The sequence below is a fragment of the Pagrus pagrus genome, assembly GCF_965226575.1.
Source record: "Pagrus pagrus genome assembly, chromosome: 9".
NCBI classification, from domain to species: Eukaryota; Metazoa; Chordata; class Actinopteri; order Spariformes; family Sparidae; genus Pagrus; species Pagrus pagrus.
The window spans coordinates 19851813-19872715 of record NC_140193.1 but is presented as its reverse complement, the minus strand read 5'-3'; the positions used below and the strand labels follow the sequence as shown (position 1 = coordinate 19872715).

The 20903-nt window shown below is 42.6% G+C and overlaps 1 protein-coding gene across 2 annotated transcripts in view; it reads right to left on the bottom strand.

Annotated features, from left to right (window-relative positions):
* Positions 1-20903, bottom strand: part of gsk3ba (glycogen synthase kinase 3 beta-a) — a 38472-nt gene that overhangs the window by 3870 nt on the left and 13699 nt on the right. Inside the window, exons 2-10 of one of the 2 annotated variants that reach the window (XM_084361467.1) lie at positions 20627-20820; positions 11376-11459; positions 3687-3797; positions 2663-2793; positions 2231-2337; positions 1966-2063; positions 1753-1860; positions 470-656; positions 218-316 (exon numbers count right to left, since the gene is read on the bottom strand). In XM_084361467.1, the coding sequence (XP_084217593.1) occupies positions 218-316; positions 470-656; positions 1753-1860; positions 1966-2063; positions 2231-2337; positions 2663-2793; positions 3687-3797; positions 11376-11459; positions 20627-20820 (1119 nt within the window). The remainder of the gene's footprint in view (positions 1-217; positions 317-469; positions 657-1752; positions 1861-1965; positions 2064-2230; positions 2338-2662; positions 2794-3686; positions 3798-11375; positions 11460-20626; positions 20821-20903) is intronic. The other variant, XM_084361468.1, reaches the window with a different exon arrangement.

Genomic DNA, 20903 nt, shown 5'->3' with positions numbered 1-20903 from the left:
AAACTAGACTTTTTCCCTCCTCTCTGGACCCTCGTGGAACTTGTGTTGCAAGTTGCAAACCAGTTGTCTTCCTCTGAAACTGTACAAAATGTTCTTCTTCCTCTCTGTGTTTATTGGTGGATTGCAGACCAACAAAGTCGTGCATCAGTACCTCTAAGAGGTCTAACGAAGCATTAAGCCTCGACATGAGGTGTCTGATGGAGGAAGGGGCTCGAACCTGTGGTGGCAGAGGCGTTGGTTGGGGTGGAGGCAGCGGCCTGGCTGCGGGCGTGTGCAGGGATGAGTATGGAGGCCAAAGAGGGATTACTGGATAACTCTGAAAGGAAAAGTACAGGTTAGCAGGTTGTCTAACTCCTGGATGGATAGCAGAGATCACAATACATGTCAGCCACCCACAGAACATTTCCGGAGGTGATATGCATCAATAAGGGACGGGGATAATTTCTTCTTGTATGTTTTGGGTGCGTACCCTGGGTGGTGAAATTGAACAGCGAGGGCTTCTCTCTCCCGTTAGGCAGTTTGACGTTGGGGTCGCGCAGCTCGTCGAAGAAGGAGTGTGCGCAGGCCTCTAGAGGGGTGAGGCGGGCCGTGGGCGTGTACTCCAGCAGGCGAGAGCACAGGGCGATGGCCTCTGGAGGCGTACGCGGCCGGAACACCTGAATGCCAATCAGAGACAAGGACAGACGTCACAACAGTGATCATATAAAGTCTAATCTCAGATGTTGTAAAACAAAAAAGACATTCAACTGTTGATAACACACACACACAAACACACACAAACAAAATGAACTCATGTCCTCCAAATGATCTGTGGTTTGTTTTATGTAACCTACTGGAATAGTTTGAATGTTGGGGTATTAATCATTGATTCAATGTCTTTGATCGCTGCATCAGTGAACGTAAGTGGTGACTGAATGTAGTCGCAGAGAGCGGCCACAGCAGGGCGTCTGAGAGGCAGACGGGAGGCTGATTGGATGACTCTGTTATCCAATGCAAGAGCTATGACTGCTGAGGGGAGGCCAGGAAGTCAGAATGCCCTTTCACAATTTCCCACCTGTTTTGTTTTCCACTATGACTTCAAACACACGCTAAGAAGAAGAGAGAGTCAAGTGGAGAACCAGTGCGACGTACACTGATGTCAGGTTGACCTGACCTTTGTTTTTAAACTGTCCATAATAAGTCCAACAGTGTTAGACCAGTGGACTGCTTTTCAACACCTGGCGCCTACATTACCCACAATGCAACTTAGCCACTGAGTGACATCACTGGAGGCGATTTATCAGATTATATGCAGCTTCCTCCGGGGGCACAAAAAAGACTTCATACTAAGTTTTACAGCCAGTAAAAAGCATTATCTAAGATAAATGTGGAGTAATGATATGTATTTATCCTTAGCTGCATTTAAATTCACTCTGACATGTAAAAAATATATATAGCATATACATATTTACCACATAATTATAGCTTTTTAGACACTGGCAAACTCAGAAAGCTTCACAAGCAACAGAAAAAACAGAACTAACTGGAGAGTTTTATGACAAAAGTCTTTATCCTTTATCCTAACCTTTTCTTTGCATCGCTTACTGTTAATAGGGTCTAAAAAGCTCAGAGCAGGTGTGGGGATGTTAATGCAGCTCTGTTGGGTGGAGGTGATGAGGTTGGATGGCTTTGGAGTGGCATGTTAGCAACACAAGCTTGGACACAAGAGATAATGCATGGGTGGATCTTAAAGAAGTAAAAGGGCTGTTGTACCTGTTGACTCACCTTAGTCCAAGGGTGTGCCTTGATCTGAGGGAATTTGAACTCAGTGTAGTTGGGGTTCATCTCACGGATCTGCTCTCGGGTTGGGGTGCCGAGGACCTGAAGAGGAAGAGCAGGACGAAAGAAAAAGACAAGACACTGTGTCTTAAACTTGAATTGCTATTAATTTGTGGGAAAAGACTTCAACACCCAGCGGCTCATTACCTTGATAATTTCAACAAGCTGATCCACTCCACTGTCACCAGGGAAGATTGGCTGACCTAGCAACAGCTCTGCCAGCACACAGCCGGCTGACCACACATCTAAAAGGGACCAGGCAGGTCACCAAAAGGAAAAAGAAGTCAGACACAAGGAAAAGAGGGCCAGAGACGACCCTTTCACAATCAAATAATCACAAGTAACATGATGAGTATCTGTGGTTAAGCTTATAAAGGTTAAATGTTCACTGTGACAGCTGCAGTCAGCCTACCTATGCTGGAAGTGTAGTCAGTCGCGCCAAAGATTAGCTCAGGGGCCCGATAGTAGCGAGAGCAGATGTAGGACACATTAGGCTCTCCGCGGACCAGCTGCTTAGCACTGCACACAAAATAAAAGCATATCATTAATAACATCGCCGTCACTGTATTCTGCTGCATTTTGTCCAAAGGAAGGAAAATCTGAAACACAAACTCAAACCCCTCTAGTTTTATCACATTTTAAGTCTTCAGATTGACATAAGAGAGTTAATATGCGTCAGCTTAAGTCCTACACTAAAAAGGAATAGTTCTACATTTTGGAAAATACGCTGATGAGAAGATCGGAAGATCAATACCACTCTCATGCCGATATGTCAAACCATTTCAACATGCCAGGACAAACTGGACCCCTGCTGTCAAAACTTGATAGAACGATCATGTCTCACCTGCCGAAGTCGCAGAGCTTGAGCACGGCGGTTTCTGGATCCAGCAGCAGATTCTGGGGCTTGATGTCCCGATGACAGATCCCAAACGAATGGATGTATGCCAGGCTCCTGAACAGCTGGTACATGTACAACTGCACACAGAAACACGCTCATGTTATCACTACACAAACAGCAAGCCCAGCTCTCATTACAGGGGCTAAGTCTGGAAACAACCACTCAAGAATCAAATACATATTTTTTATCAACACACTCCAGAACCTTGTTAAAAGAGGCCCTGGAGAGATAAAGTGGAACATGTTTCTGCAGCCTCTGTCTGCCCTCAGATTCAGACAGAAGCTGCTGATTATGGTGGAGTGTGCATGTAAACAAAATAGATTATTTTGTTCTTAATGCATCATATGTTTAGCAACCAGTCACCTCTTTTAACGTCTTCATTTAATCCAGGTATTCTCTAAGCATCTCAGTATGAGTCATTATCACCTTGTACTATAACAAAAATTGCTTTTGTCTGCCAATATGTGCAACGTCTTCTCACCCCACATTTCCTGTGTTGATGAATATTTATATAATTGGTGCGTGTAGTTTAAAAGGTAACTGTGAGTGTTTCTTCCGCTCTGTGGGACTTATTAACTGTAGGTGTTTTTTCAATTATTTCACTGACTCATTTAGACTGAAGTGACAGACAATGTGCAATGACTTTTTCTGCCTTTGCAAATTATTCTCATGTCTCACATTTTTGTATTTATTGCATACTTAGAAGATATAATACATTTCAAATTACACTTATTTATGCTTTTATTCAAAATTTTAAAATGTGATTTTCATAAATATTTTACAGAATTTTACTTTGGTGTAATTAATCATTCAAAATTTCTTAAACAAAAAGCATTTTGTTGCACAGAACGTTTAGACGTTTTCATGGCACTCTACTGAGATGTTATTGATGCTATAATAAGATACTGAAGACATATTGTGTGGGACTCTTTCTCAGGTCTTGTTCATACACACATATTTACTTCAATACCTTGACATAAACCATGGGCAGAGTCTGTTTGGCTCGGCTGTAGTGTCTTGCCACTCTGTAGACAGTCTCAGGAACGTAATCCAGAACCAAATTCAGATACACTTCATCTTTCTGTTGGAGAGAAGCAAAAACAAAAGAAAACAAGGTCACACATGAACACACAGAAAATCAGTGACCCTTACAAAACATTTGAGTACGACTAGAAGATCCCTGCGATCTGCAATGATAAAAATCCTTAAAAAAATAAATAAAATTGTCCTACAAATGCAGCTGCTCAAGATGTCAATATGTATGTGGCGTGTCTTTCCCTGATGAAAGAAGCTGTTTCAGGGCTGATGTAACTGATGGTTTTTTGCAATGTAACTGGGGATCCATTGTATAGGACTCTTCCCCCGAGGGCAGGAAACACACAACGAATGCGTCATAACTGCTTCTACTCCAACAGCGGCCGCAGACAATGATATCATTTCCTCATTTCCTGGTTGGACAGGGCCTGTGCTGGAGGGCGGGCTCGTGCACGTTTTACTCTGGAGCACACTGACCCTGAAAGGATGCTGCATCTGAGGCTTCCCCACCCAGTTATTCTAGGACTTCCTTTTTCCTTTGATTCTGAGCACAGTTAGCGAGCACTGAGTCATCGGGTGTTTCTTGTGAATCCATTGTTTGGTGCCCATAAGACGAGATTGCAAATCACACTCATAGCTCCTAACTCATTACTCACATACTTATTCATGCATTCAGAGCTAGCCTGGCTGTCCCTGGTGGTTTGTGAGGTAGGTAGAACAGCTCAGTCTTCAGAAGAGGCTTTGGCCTGATTAAAAGGGTTGGGCAGTGGAAGAGCAACAGGCTGGATCTGTGGAGTTTGTTTGGGCTGATTTAATCAACATCTGATCACCAGAATCAGTTCCTTTCTCTCATCAGCATGTAAAGCAGCAATACACAACTGCCTGGAGAAAGATAGTTGATTGTTCTCATCGTCAAAAACTGACCCTTCTTTGGGTTGGTGATGTACCCGAGCCATCAACCCAAACTCGACTTCTCACTCCAGTTCACCCGAAAAAAGAAAATTTGGTCATGATCTACTCACCCCATAACGATGTCTTAAAAAAGACATTATTTACACCCTTGACACACGGTCAAGCTCAAGCACCCACTTCAGACAGACTTTGATTATGCTGGACGAGCTGTATGGAGCCATTTTATGTTTTCTTCCCTTTTTTCCCCCGTCCATCTACTTCAGTTGTTCAGGAGAATTCTTGCAGCGCTGTTTTGCTGTGAAGCTCCAGAAATGTTTTGTGGACTACGAAACTTCACCTGGCTTTTCATCAGCATAGGGGTGAGTAGATAATGACTGAATTTTCATTTCTGGGTAAATTTGTCCTTTAAAGGTCTTTACTTGCAGAATGGAAATGGCACAAGTACTGCAAACACTCCAAACTGTAACACTCCATGCCCATTGTATCCAAATGAGGACAACATTATTTTTTTTAAGGCTCACAAGTGTAGTTTCATTTAAAAAGGCTATGTCATTTTCTTAAAACAGCAGGTCACTGTAGTTTTTGATTTACAAGCAGAAATCAAGCCTAATTTGTTAAAGTCTGTTTTCAGCTGTGGATGATGAACATTTGTTGTGCTAGTGATTATTTACAGCAGCATGGCAGTGTACGGTACTGTATGTGGAACTGACTCAAAATAAACTGCAGAGACCACGTTGATTATAATGAATGAACATGTCAAAGTCCAAAGGTTTGGCTCAGTGATGTGTTTTTCATCTGTTGTGGACAACAATGGCGGTTCGGGTTGGAATTTGGATAAACAGCAAATACTTGATGATTTGTTGGCAAATATAAAACATCACCAGGTTTATCCTTAAAAGGTTTCAAAAATTACCTGCCAACTGTCCAAAAACAGCTCACCTACACTGCTTTAATGTGGCTTTTCATGCATGATTCCTTTTCTCATATTTGCTAAATCCAATCATAAACTGCACTTTTTTAGGTCCAACATGATGAATGCGTCTGCCATCCCTGGTTAAAGCTGGTGGCAACCCAGCCCCTTTGAATCACCATGTAGCCAGATATGTGGCTTTGCGTCGCAACTGCCACATGGAAAACATATCTGAAACTTGATTTGTTTTGTGCTCACTAAACGTGTGAGAGGTGGCCATCATCACCAGCTGGAGAAGTCAACCCATAGTGCCTCATGTAATAGTGTCAGTGCATGCAGTGTCATGCAAACGGCAGTGTGAATGGGGCTAATGACACATGCATGTGAGACATACTGCCTTCTGGTGATATGGCAGTGCTTCCAACTAAAATTAAATTGCTGTCTTGCTTCAATCTAGTCTGGGAGTGTCCCTATCCTTCTGCCTCCTCTCCGCCAATTGTCAGCAGTCTGCCCAACATGCAGCCGAGGCAGTGGACAATGAGTGAGCCGGGCCCGTGTGAAGAGCTCCCAGACAGACTGTGTCGTACGCTTCTGTCTGCTGAATACCCTGCTTTGTACCGACTGCTCGCTCCCACTCCATTAGAACCATATACGGTGACTGAGTGAAACACAGGGCCGAGAGGACTGCGAGGCTGGCCAAACACAAACGGGCGCTGATATCAGCGACGATGAGCAACATTTCCTCAAGCAGCTCTCAGACACAGGTAGCCTCGTTTACGCACCCTCCCCCCTCCCCAACCCTCCGCCTGTGTGCACACCCATTCTTTCTCCACCAGCAGAACACCCATTGATAACATTTGTGACGACTACAGGGCCCACTCCGCCTCCTGCTAGCACCGCCAAAGCTATATTTAGCCTAGCAACAGCGATGACTCACTTCCTGCCTCAATACAAAGCCACTTCCTTGGCTTGTTCCCAGATGGTCTGATTTGCTCACTCCAGGCTAAATAATTCAGCCTCTAATTTGCTTGGAAAACGGCTCGTACCTGATCAGCTGGCTCGGTTACCCATCAATTACCATGAGAGAGAGGGGGATTGGTGGGTTCTGTGCAGTATGTTAATGTGCAGCATGTACGTCAGTTTCTTATTCAAGTGTAGCTTATATTAGCATGAGGGTTTGTGTTTCCTGGTCACGTGCCCCTTGTTGAGCATACTCAATCACGCGCGACACATTACATGAGTCAGAGCTTCACATGATGCATATGTTAATCCATATGATTAGAGAAACGTACATAAACAGTTGGTGTTAATTAATCTGTGAAATCCAGAAACACAGTCTGAGGCACAGAAAGAGGTGAGTGAATTATCCCCGGCAATTATTTAATCATGACACCTGTGAGTAAATACGTGCAGGGGCCACAGCCAGATATGTGTCCACATTGGCTTTGCCATAAACTCACACACTTGTCACTGCTTTATGGCAGCTCCTGTAGCTCCACCACACCAGAGCTCATCCCTCAGGAGCAAAGCTTTTCAACCACTGTCTGTCTGTTAACATCTGTGTATATGTGTGTGGATGTGTTTGAGCACTGGCCTCTGAGGAGCTACATTAGGATGGCCGGGACAAGATTAACCTGAAGGGCTTCGGGACAGAAATAAGCTGTAGTTGGCACTGTAATGTCACTTTTACCCCTACTCTCATGTAGCCAATCATCTGCAAGTGACCATCGTGTAAAGTACAACAAGCTGACCATAAATGAAAGCTTCAGAAACTAAATGAGAGCCACAGAAACCAACCAGTACAACTAATCTGGTACATTATTCTCCTCCAGGCAGGATATAGATGCGTCTCATACCAGACTACAAAGTGTCTTTTGCACCACTCGCAACACGACACACAACAACGTCAAATCCAGAGCGGTGAGGCAGAATCAAGGCTGCTAGCAGAGCGATATGGATGACAGCATTACAAGAACAACAGTCTGTGAACATTCACGCTGAGACAAACTGTCTACTCCGCGACTTGACAGCAAGATTGTTTAGAGAGAGATGATGGACCGCTGTGATGGAAAGCTGCATCACCAGCGTACATCGTTACCACAGCAACCCAGGTTGGTGATGTCTGGACACAAAAATGATCTGATCACTTGCAAGTAAAAGTGTGGACAGTCTGTAAAGGTGGTTTAAAGGTGCTCTATGTAGTTTTGTGTAAGAACATTTAAACAGAAGGGAAAGATACTCATTGACTGATTTTTTGTTATGCCTAAAGTTACCAAATAAACAAAGTCTTAGTGTTCATGACTGAATAATCTGAATAAACAAACTGACCTTAGGTCAACAAAATTTCATACTGTTTACTTTGTTTATATGTGGTGGACCCTGCCACCTTTCTAGCTTCAAACAGTGTTCTGGAAACCTTATTTTCCTCTGAGAACAGCTTGTTTATTCAGTTATTGAAAAAATAAATATTTGAGTTTGTATTATTACCTCATTAATATTATAAATATTTCTTCTCCCAAACAACATAGTGCCTCTTTAAGATATGATTTGTGATATAGCCTAAGTTGCACATACAACAAGTATGATTAATTGCGGAGTTTTATCTACAACACTAATGCAATACCAGCATTAGTGGGTTTGGAATTATTATCTAATCTCCTGGCTCTGTGTCAAAATCAAGTCTGAGAAGACTTTATATTGTTAATCAAATTACTTTACCAGACAGTTCCAACACCGATGACAGAAGGGGGCTGATGGTGGACCCAACAACAATATCTTGCCCTCAAGGCCTCCAAGTAGATTAATCCTGCCATGTCTCAAAAGGTTTATGAATTTTGTAATTAGAACATTGTAGGATTTATGTTTTTATGCTGTAACAACTGAAAACTGTTAAAAACAATGTCAAACGTTTTGTATGTTTGTATGTTAGAGAATCAAGTGAAGTTACTGTGTGGTTTTTGTGTATACACACACACAGCCGAGGGCGACTCCGTGTCAGCTGAACGTCTCGCATGCACTATCTTTGCGACTGCATATTCTTAGGAGGTAAAAGTCAAACCGCTATTTGCTACCTGCCCACGCTGTTTGGACCTGTGGCCTTCTGTTTGAACAACATTATACAAGTGGTTAAAGGGTAAAAGCGTACGCACACTGTGTGTGTCGTGCACGCCACATGCCAGCAGTTACATAAGACTACCTGTGCACATGCTGACGGCTGCAGCAGCAGTGGTCCTGGAATGGCTCACAGCTGCACCCGGTGTGAACCCTCCCATCAGGACGGCTCCTCCACCCACCTGACCTCATCTCATCTCTTCTCTTCTTTTATCTATCCATACATCAACCTGTCTGCAGCTTCCTAGAGCTCCCTATCCAGGTGACGTTACCTTTTGCCTACTTTACCAGCCTTCTTTATCCTCACTCGGGGCTCTGTGGGTGGTAAATCCCCACACCAACAACATGGTGCCAGTCTCCATAATTAGCCTGGAGTGAGACGGTGAGGCGGAAGAGGAGGAAGGGGGGAGGGAGAAATGGAAGCCAGTGTGGGGGGTTTAAAAGATGTAAAGTGATAAAAGCTACAAACAAAAGTCGTGGATTATCAAAATAACAAAATCCTGTGATTGCACAAGTTGGCGAGGTGTGGGCTCATTTCTGTGACAAGTGTGTCAGTATACCAAGAATTAGCCGTGATTCCCAGAGGTCAGTGAGCACATGGCACGAGGTGAGGGGTGGCAACCGGGTGGAGCTTACAGCACAGAGGGGAGGGCTCGAGTGAGTCTATAATTAACTCGATACCCTCAGGTCGGGCAAATAGGGCCCCCAACCCACCCACCCTCACCCTCACATCTCCCTTATAATCCCCCCACAGCTTTCCTTAGCCTCTGTGAGTGTGCAGCATGGAAGCATTCCTCACCGCGGCGTCATGGGTATGGTCCCGACAGAGCGTGTGTGCCAGGTTCATGCGCGTCTATATTTGACACATGGAGCTCTGCCTGTTTGTCAGCTAGTTGAATGACATAGTCCAGCCTTGTAGTCTCCAGGGGATCTCCGGCGGTCGACTGAGACGGACAGCGAGGCCGAACCATATTCAGAAAGAGGGACTTCCCTGTCTCCATGTACTTTATGTACTTATGAATTTATGAAGGGGCCATTAGGACGACATGTCATGGGAGATGGTGCAGCTGACAGACAGGCAATATAAAAAATAAAATAAAATGTATCTAACAAACTGGATTATTTTGTTAATGTGGTGATTATTAGTCTTGAAAGTGGGAGCCTAACTACTTTACTGCTCTGATTGAAGCCAAGAGCTCGGTCATTGAAACACACAGCAAGCCCAGGGAACCTTAAAGGGAGTGGCTACTTGAAAGAAATATTCTCCAAGCACTCTTAGGCAGAGCGAAGAGTCTTTTTTAAACCTGTGTCTGCCTCTTTTCAGGCAAGCAAGAAAGGTTACATGAATTTAACGGCTACTTAAACAATAGAAACTGTTATATGTCGAAGAATGGGCTCATCGCTTGGAGTTGAATATGTAGACCGAATCACAGTGACAACTACAGTCACGTCCAGATGAGAAATTGGCCGTTGATTTGCACTTGTTTTGCATTTCTGTTGTCATTTTCAGCCGTATCGGTACGTTTCTGCCATTTATTTTATGTACTGTGTTGCTTTGCTAGTGTCTTTGATATCTACCCAACGGTGACAACTCGGACTAACTTCTGCTTGGTGGGAAACTGTAAACTGTTGTTTTCTGACCTGTTGGCCCAACATGTAAATCAGGCCTCCAACCTAACCGTGTTGCCCTTCTGAAACAGAATAAAAGCAGGCAGTTTTACATTTTCAGGGTAAAAATAATCCTTGATTTCCGTGCATCCTCCTCACCCATTATCTTTTCTTTGTCTTCCTTGTTTTTTTTGCTGCAAATCAGCGCACAACCATCTTGGACTGCTTGATCGTGTAATGTGTGACCCCTGTCCCTGATCAGTCAGCTGAGAGCTGTGTAGTGTGGACAGCACAGCAACCCTCATGACTTTGTACGTCATGCAGTATGGCCAAAGCATAAGGCTACTAAATAAACACTGTCATTTACCATTTATAATGTACAGTACAGTTGTCCAAAGAATTGGAAAGAAAGTCCACACAGCACAGTCAGTGACTTAAAGGTTAAGGCTCAACACATGGACAACATTAGATGTAAAGTTGGGATATTCTCAGAGGTGACCACATGCTTATAATTGTTTTTTCTTTTCTTTTCTGGACCTCCAATAATGTCTTTCAGTCTGCTTCTATTATCCAGGACAGGTTGGTCTACAGCCAGAACATGAATCTTTAAATATCGTTTGACCTGTCCTTTAATCAGTTTATTGAACATAATGCAATGATAGTATTTGTTAAGGTGGAAGGAATAAATTATGTTGATCCTATTCATTAGATGACAATCTGAAAAAAAAAACTGTTGCAGAGGCAGTGAGTTGATGCCTTAGTGAATTGTAAAATAAAGAAACTATTTCAAAAACTATTTATAAACCATGTCCTCAAATGCACTTATCGATCGGGCTGCATTATACTATGTGTTGTGATACTGTACGCCCATTTCTCCCAGCAAACAAAATGTATTTACCTAATTGTTCCACCTTTAAGTGCCAGAATATCGTTTGATTTGAGCACTGTAAAATCCTACAGACAAAGGCCCAATCTACACTGGCCTCCTACTTGTTGAGAGTTAAACTGCAGCGTGGCATTAAAACACGATTCGTACGCGGCCCTGTGACAAAGAATAAGTAGCAGCACACTCAGCCAACTGACCTTGTCTCCACTGGAGTAGAAGAAGTAGCGCAGGCGGACTATGTTGCAGTGGTCCAACTTCCTCATGATCTGCAGCTCACGGTTCTGAACAAAACACAGACAAGAGGGACACATTACGTTAGTTGCACATAACATCTAAATAGTGAGTCTTTGTACTCTTTGCAGACCTTAAAAGCACAATTAGGGAGTGTTTACTCAGTGTTGTTCGTATTATATGTGACAAACAGAATAGTGCTTAAATAAGCTCAATATCTGTGTCCTATGACAGAAAAACACAGTCAAGCAGTCATCTTGTTGTCGACCACGTCACTGTCACAAGCTCGATGTGCCAGTTTGTCAGGAATCAACATTTGAGAAAATTGAATGTGGTAGCAGCAAAAGAATGCTAATAAATAGAAAAAACAGACAATCATTCATTCACTGAAGAACAAATCCCACGGGCTGAAACATGATGACACAGTCAGATATACTGAGGGTCATGTTGCCTGTTCCCATCAAAGTAGGGCAGCAACCAACGATTATTACGTTGTCGATTAGTCAGTCAATAATTTTTTTGATGAATCGTTTAGTTGTTTGGACGATAAAATTTCAAGAAGATGGTTAAAAAAAGTCCTCAAATATCTGGTGTTGTCCATTACACGAAGATATTCAGTTTACAGTCATAGAAGAAAATAAAACAGAGGATATTCACATTCAAAGAGCCAAAGTCAGAGAATGATGACTTTTATTTTCTTAAAAATAGAATCAAACTAATTAACAGATTATCAAAATAGTTGGTGATTAATTTAATCAATCAATTTATCAACTTATCATTGCAGCACAACATAAAAGGCAACAATTACTACAGAAAAAGGCCCTTGGAAAGCAAAAAGAGATGACAACACAGATCTACAGCAGAAACACTACCTGCGTTACAGTGTGATGAGCCACAGGCTTTCACAAGACCAGAACATTATGGACCTCGGTGGAGCACTCAATCTATATTCATATACAGTGTGTCCATGCAGAAAATGTTTGTGCATATGGATGTTCTCAAGGGGTGGGCAGGAATTCAAGCATTACATAAAGCTATAACAGCTCCATTATAGTTTATATTTTCTCCCCCATCTCCGTTTCTCCTTCCCTCCTCCCTCCACCTCCACCTCCTTGTCTTTATCGTGGTGCTTTGCGTTGACTTAATGTAAAGTGCTTGTGTAACTGTGGAAGAGTGAGGTGTCCACTGTAGAACAGAGAATTCAGAAAACTAAAAGAAAGCACAATACAGGGAATAAAGCTATTATATAATAATATGTTTTGTTTTTGGAGTCATAAGCAGCTTTATAGTAAGATGTACTGATTGTTGCACCCATACTGACTGCATGCTAATATTCTGAACAGGAGATGTATTACAGTAAATTTGGTTTGTGATTTACATGAAATAATCCCTTGTTTTTCACTCACATTTCCATAAATGGAAATAACTATCAGCATAATATGCGAGCTAACATTTTAAGGTTTTTCATATTTGGTATTTTGGATAATCTATTTCTGTAAACAGCTAACTTAATGTGGTGCAGATTAAAAACAATGAATAGAACCAGAATGAGCTTGCAGCCTACATTTATTAAGACATTTCAGTTGTATATTTCAACTGACTGCCTCTTCTACGCCAACAACTCAAAGTGGGGCACAGTGTGCAGGTTTCTGAGTAGAAAAGAGTCGACTGTGGGACATGCAATCGACTGTCTGATCACAGAGCTGACAATGATCTAATCCACTATCTGACTGGCATTTTGTGCAAACACAGGCTTCGGGTTTGGTGTAAAAGCACAGCACACAGGTCAGCAGTGTACCTATTAACAATGTTTGTTCAACATAAGAACTAAAAAGGAGCATGAGCTGCCTTCACTGAAAAAAAATCACAAACATTTAAGAGACAAATTCCTTGTGTTTTTACTTTCATGTCCAATTGTATAATTAGATGCAACACTAATCCTCCGATGTCTGAGCAAATAAAAGAGACTAGCAGTGGAAAGCTGTTCATTTAAAACACAGCTCCAGATTTCAACCACAGAGGAAAACAGTTTGCAAATTAGTACTTAGGTCCAGTGTGTAGGATTTAGTGGCATCCTGCAGTGAGGTTGCAACTAGCTAACCCCCCCTCGTCTAACCCTCCCCTACAGTGGCTGCTAAAAATGTGAAAAAAGTGAAAGGTCCTCTCTGGAGCCAGTGTTTGTTTGGTTTGTCCATTCTGGGCTACTATAGAACCGCGGCGATGCAGCATGGTGGACAAGAGGAGCCCTCCACTCTGTAAATATAAAAGTCTCAATCTCAGGTAACCAAAACACAGTGTTTCTAAGTTTGAGGTGATGATACACTTATGAACACATTACTATGAATATTATACTAGAGTCCAACGATACTAAACGATACTGAGGCAGATACCCATACTGGGAAGTAAAAAAAGGCAGGATATTTTACAGTTTAACAATAAACTTTGTCTAAAACAACATCAGTGTACTGGAACCGCAAAATTCACTGGGAATTTGATTATTGTAATTATTCAAAGCATCTTTTTCTGCATTATAATCTCTAAAACAAAGTTTTCATATCTGTACATATTGACCGAGCATATATGCCAATGTTGAAATATCTGTGATAGGCAAATATCAGCCGATAATATAACCGATATAGTGGTTGGGCTCTATATTATGCTGCATTTCTGCCCCTAAATCCTACTAAGTAGACCTTTAAATTATGTGGCTAGTTATGTGTCGCTGCAATGGTTATTAAATTACATATGGATATTACTAACGCTTCTTTTATTGCTTAATTAATTCAGAACGGAAATGATTAGCTGACAGGGGTAAAAATCAATTATTACACTTGCAGGTTTGCAAGTTCCAGCCTCTACATGGTGAGGGGATTTCTTTAGGATTTGGATTGCTGTTCAAAAACAAGACATTTGAGGATGTCAGCTTGGGCTTTAGGACCAATTTCACCATTATCTGGCATTATATACATGCAATCAAATGGACAAAATCATCAGATTTATAGTTAATGAAATGAATTGCTAGTTGCAGCACTAAAACAATTAAATGTCATAAAATAACCTGCTAACCTGCTAGCTGACTGTGTGAATATGCTGGACAAAATAGTGAAAAACTGTGTTGGCTGGCTGGCTGACTGGGTGGCTGATGGGATCCGCTGTTATGTGGGTCAGTACCACGCTTGCTGGCGCAGGGAGATATACCGCTGTCCTTCCACACTTTTCTGCCACTTTATGAGGATTAAGTCCCCTCTCATTCATCTTTTAACAGAGCAGAGTGAGCCGGCTGTCCACTAAACAGGACCTCGTCATCACAGCAGCAGCAGAAGCAGCACAGCGGCAGCATCTTGTAGCTCAACAGCCTTGTGGAGACAATTCCCCCAGCCTAATTCACTTAGAGGCAAACACAAATGGTTCCCACAGTCCTCCCCTGATTTTTCACCCTTTACACAACTACTACCAACACACACACACACACACACACAACCCCCACATCATGAGTGACATCATAGCGTGTGGGTCACAGACCAGCCATCGAACCATCGTGCACTGCAGGCAACGCCCTCGTCTTCTTGCAGTGGCTTAGTGGGAGTGTTTGCGTGTGTGTGTGTGTGTGTGTGTGTGTGTGCGTGCGTGTGTGTGTGTGCGTGTGCGTGTGTGTGTGTGTGTTGTTATGTGTGAGAAAGATGGTACCATATGGAGGAGGAGCAGACAGGCTGTTCAGTGAAGCCCTGCCCAGCTCCAGTTATACTGCAGTCCTTCCTGCTGACCTGTCATCCTCCAGTGTGTCAGCAGCCCAGCCAGCAGAGACAGAGAGAGACAGATGGAGAGGAAACGAGAGAGCGAGAGAGAATACCTCAATAGCAGGCTGCTACTGTAGAGGTGCTACACCTTCATTTGTGCTGATATATACTCTCAGACAAAACCACATCCAGTTTCCAAAAGATTAAAAGCATCGAGCAATCACGTACCGCCCACGCCTTTGCGCGTCACAGTTTACTGTTCTGCTTCCGAAACAGCTGATGAATTATACTGAATGCAGACAATGGATCAAACTTTGAGGATAAGGCTAGCGTTATATATATATATATATATATATATATATATATATATATATATATATATATATATATATATACATATACATATACATATACATACACATACACACACACATACATGTATTATTTATTTATTTATTTTCATTGTCAATAAATCCCAGAAAAACACAAAGCCAACTATGTGTAAGGCCTTGATCACACCAGAAAATTCTAGAGGCTTGGTAAATGTAGAGACTCCTCACAGAGATAGTTGGTGAGCCAACAGCTTGCGAGTTGCCTTTCAGGAACATACAAGCACTTTTAAGTCACAAAGCTTGCAAGCTTTCTGACTGGCAGTTAGCATGTTTGTGCGCACACTAGTCTGTTTGGTCCGACTGATGACATAAATCTTTGAAAAAATCTTTGAAACGCAGATGCAGGGTCTGGTAGCTCCTTCAAATTGCACTACATTTTAAATTTTTTTGTTTTGTTTTTCTGCTTTATCCCTGAAACATGTTGTCTATGGCACAAAATACATTCATCAGCATTGGAAAGACAGCTCAGGTTTTGGATTAAGAGCAGCGGACTTTGAGTCGATCACTGCCAATGGCAACTTTTGACCATCAAACCAGACCAACCGGACTGCCTGCAAGTAGGAGAGGTGGTAGATCTAGGATGGGGTCATGCTAATCCACCTTGGACTAAAGGCTGCTCCTGGCTAATGTCTGGTCGCAGGAAAATGAAATGGACAAATGTGACTCCGGCTGGCCAAACAAGGTGAAATCAGAGACTGCTGTGCTCACATCTTTACAGAGACCTGGATCAAGCTGTTGCACTCAACATATGGACTGAGCACAGGATTGTAGTGGGACGAAAGGAGGTGGACTGTGTTTACATCATTGATGCTTGGTACTCATATATAGTAAAAGCAGATGGACAGTGTTTCTCAGATGTCAAACTTTTAATATGAAGATGCCAAACATATTATCATCACCATCTTGTTGCTGCCATTTACATTTCACTGTTCCATCAGCATGTGAAAGGCTAATCACTGACATATTTTTGTTCGGGAGCACTTTATTGGTCCTGGTGAGCATGTCAACACCTTGCATGGCAGCCTATGCAATCAGTGTCCAAATGGGGATATGATAGGGTCAATTTGCAGAGGTAGAAAAGCGCCTTGAGTGGCTGGTAGACCAGAAAAGGGCTATATAAAGTCCATTTACCGCTCATCCAAGAGGCTTCTTCAGTTCTGAACTGAAGGAAGCCTCTTGGATGAGAGATGAAACGTCTTCAAGAAACTGAAACAGGTCCAGTTGCCTACGATACAGCACTTAGAGTTACCATGACCTGGATGACTGAGAACCTTCATCATAAGCTCAGGGTAGTTTACTCAAATACATGCAAATAGAGCATTTAGTGGGAACTATGTTCAGTTGCAGATTTATATACATTTTGGTGTGATTGATTTAAAAGAAACTACATGTTTATCTTCATTGTAGACAATACCTCTAAGTCAGATAAATCAACTCACTGTTTCAGCCCTTTCATTGGATTTGTTGACGGTAAGAATGAAATTAGAAAATCACCAGACTTGGCCATTAAGAACGTTGTGCAAGCCTCACTACAACCAGACATGCTCTCACTCTGTGTGTGTGTGCGTGTTGGTATTAATGCAAGCATCCATTATCCAATAGGCTGATATGTGATCCCTCTGATGGGAATGGAGGAGGACCTATCCCATAATGCACCAGGAGCAGATTGTAAGCCCACCAAGACTGTCTCACACATTCATCAGCTGCACCCTCACACAGAGCCGACTCACATGATTACCCCGTTTGACTTGTATGAGAGTGTGTGCGTGTGTGTGTGCGATAAAGCAGTCACACATGTTGGACCAGCATGGTTCTGCTCGTCGAGGCTCACTTCACAGATGAACACCCAATCAGACAGCGTAGGGAAAAGGCTTTTGAAGAGGAGGAGAAGGAGTAAGAAGAAAATAGAACGCAGGTGTTTGGGTATGTTTGCGTGTGTCGGGGGGTACACACACTTTATGGCGCGTGCTTGGCAGTCATGTGAGGAGTCTTAGCGCTCATTTGCTTCATTTTTCGGAACAAGCTGTTCACGAGGAAGGACAGGCCGAGGCAATTGGAACCAGACAGAAAAAGAGAAAGAGAAAGAGAGAGCGAAAGACGGCTGAGAGAGAGGGTCGACAGGAAGAAAACAGTACGTGTGATCTTCAGCTGGCTACTGTTTGAACATGCGACCCGCTGTCGTGTCATGCTAACCACAGGCTAACAGGAAGAGCAGGATATGACCTCATCATGGCCGGCATGCATAGTCACAAAGTGTGAACGTGTCACTAACAAACATTGCTTGTTTTGTGACAGATGGCCGACCCCCACACACCATTAAGTGACATCATTTATCTTGGTTGGTTCATAAAAGGACGAGCACCTGCTGAAAAACTGTGCTGAACCTCCCAAAGGTTAATCGTAGGGGCACTGACCTGCTGAAGCATTTATGTGAACCGGTTGGCTTGGCACAGCAGTCCCAGCTAGGGCAAAATTGTGACAAGGAAACACGTCTAACTAAACTTTGACTGAACTTCAGCGCCTCTCATGGGAGATGGAGCTGGAGGCTGGCAGTCCGGGAAACAAGATGGGACACCTAGGCTCATCCTGACATCACTTTTCTCGTCCTGTCTTGCTAACACAGTCTGACTTTCATGACAGGAACAAAGTAGACGCCAAATAATACAAATCTTTGTGCTAAGCTAAGCTGTAGCTTCGCATTAACCACACAGGTATGTAAGTACTATCTAGTAAGCATTAAAGTCAACTTGAACGGGCCTCTTACCAGTTTCTAAATCTCCTCTATTAAAGTACATATGGTTAAATGAGCCAACTTCCTGTGTAGAATAGGTGGCGTGCGTGTTTTTCAGCGCACATGTGGAAAACATTATGGTCACACATTGTATTGCATCATCTTAACTGTACACGTGTGGCACGGCATGTGTGATATGGACACCATAAACTAAAGTGTAGCAATGTAACCCTAGGCATAACACACATTTTTTTCTATACCAGGGGATTCCTTAAAAACTTCTCTGGACAGATGTTGACTGACAAATTGTCTGCTCAAGTAAGAACCATTGTTGTCTATATCAAAACAGGGAAAAACCTGCTTCCTTCAAACACAGCAGAAGTTTTGAGAAATGCCTAGAATGTGATATGTACCTTGCGAGGCAGCTGGATTTGCAAGATCACGTGATCCATCTTACCAGGCTTCAAGCTACGCACTCGCATCCAAGTCACAAAGGTTCGGACAAATCAGCATCGATGAGGAACTACTGGCCAGGGCTCCAGACTAACTTTTTACAGTGGTTGCACTGGTGTGCCTTACTCATTTAAGTGCACCAGCACATAACTTAGGTGCACCCAGTTATACGATTTAATTTAATTTCTTAGCATACTGTGTAAATGATTGTGAACAGGAATACATTTGTATACAAGGCAAATATCTACACATCCACAAATATTTTTCAAGGGTACATTTTTTTTAATGTGACCTGCTGACTATCAGGTGCACTGGTGCGACCAATGAAAATGTTAAGTCGATTTTGGGTGCATGTGCGACCAAAATAGTCGCACCCTGGAGCCTTGCTGGCAGCTGTGGGCATGTTGAGATATAATGACCAGCGAGAGAAGCAACTGTTCTTTTAAAAACAACAATGGTAACTCCTCACGAGTTGAGCGTAGATGCTTCAGTAGCAACTGTTGTATCAGAACTGAAGAGTTTATTTCATTTGAGGAAGAGCAAAGAATGGCACTGAAGGCTTTTCTCGATGATTCACCAACTGGCTCCGCTGGTGGCAGTGCTTTCCTACTGTTGTTCTGATTGGTTGAAGCTACAGACTGTGATGGACAGATTAATTGTTTCATCAAAACAATTTACCATCATAACCATCTGGCATGCCAATTTATTAGGAATTGGCTACTAACTGTCACATTTAGACAGGTATATCTTGTCATACATTTTATTAAAAGTGAGAAAAATCTCCCATACATGCTCAGTTGTATATCAGGTGCAAGTATCTGAACTTCACACTGCTTAATACAACAACCCTCCAATTAGTCTTACCATTATTAAAGTTACAATGTTCAGATGAAACACTTTTAGTAAGGTCTTGTTTCAACTTCATGGGCATTTTAGAGGCTGCAGTTTGTAGTGCTGTTAAATTATACTGTATTGAACTGAGAGCTAGGTGTGAGTACTAATTTGTCCATCCCATTAATCAATCATTGACAGTAGGCCAGCCTTCCTAATATAACCTTCATGAAGGTGGGATTTATTGATGACAGTTGTATTAGACTACTTTAAGCTCGGTGCGCCTAATAAATGTGATGTAAATATCCAAAATATGAGGCAGAATTTTGACACGGTTCCAAATTTGATAGATGAAACTTACCCGGCATTACTCAAGACCAATAATATGACTACTGTGCACCCATAACCCTCAACTCTGAAGGCTATAAACTTAATGAGAATCTTAACAGCTGTCCTGCAGGCTTGGCAGTCTCAGGTCTTTTATCTGTGAGCTGTGAGCAAGCAGCAGGGACACTGCCCCCCTCCAACACGCCATCAGTCAAATCTATTCAAAGCACAGGAGGAGGATTCCAGCAGAGCTTTTGCTTGGAAGGAAATATGATGTTTCCACGGTGGCAACTGAACTAAACATGACAGATGACTGAGTATCAATGGGTTCAAGTTTGTTTGTGCAGGATAAGACCTCCCCGGCACTACCACACACACACACAATTCCTGCATGAAAATACACACATTAAAGCGAGGATGTGTCGACTGCAGAGCGCTAAGAAGTTCTTCCTTTGTTTTCTCTTGTTTCGCAGCTTCGCTGATCTCACTGTTCTTGTGAAAGATCACTCCATTCAAGTCTCTTTCACAGTTACTCAGTCACATTCATTAATGCAACAAATCCCTACTTTGGTTCCATTGTTATAAAAAAAAGGATGACTAGGAGGAATGAGAATATCAGGGCATGTTTGTGTGCAACATCATCTCTAATACATGCTGCTTATCTTTGTCCTTTTTGTTTCTTGCGTTAAGCTGACAAGTGAGTCAGCTGAAAGGTCTCAAAGGTACATTGTGTGTGCGAGTTTTACCTTAAACCTCTTGTCTTGCAGGACCTTCTTGATGGCCACCAGCTCTCCGGAGTCGCAGAGCTTAGCCTGGTAGACGACGCCGAACGAGCCGTTGCCGATGACTTTAGTGTCCGTGTAGCTCACTTCCTGTGGCCGGTCAGGGCCTTGGCCTGGAGTGGCCACGACTGTTGTTACCTTGCTGCCATCTTTATCTCCTAGAGAGAGAGGCAGAGAGATAAGAAAAATGCTCAGAACAAAGCACTGTACACGACAGAGTAGCATTGACACGTATGGGCAC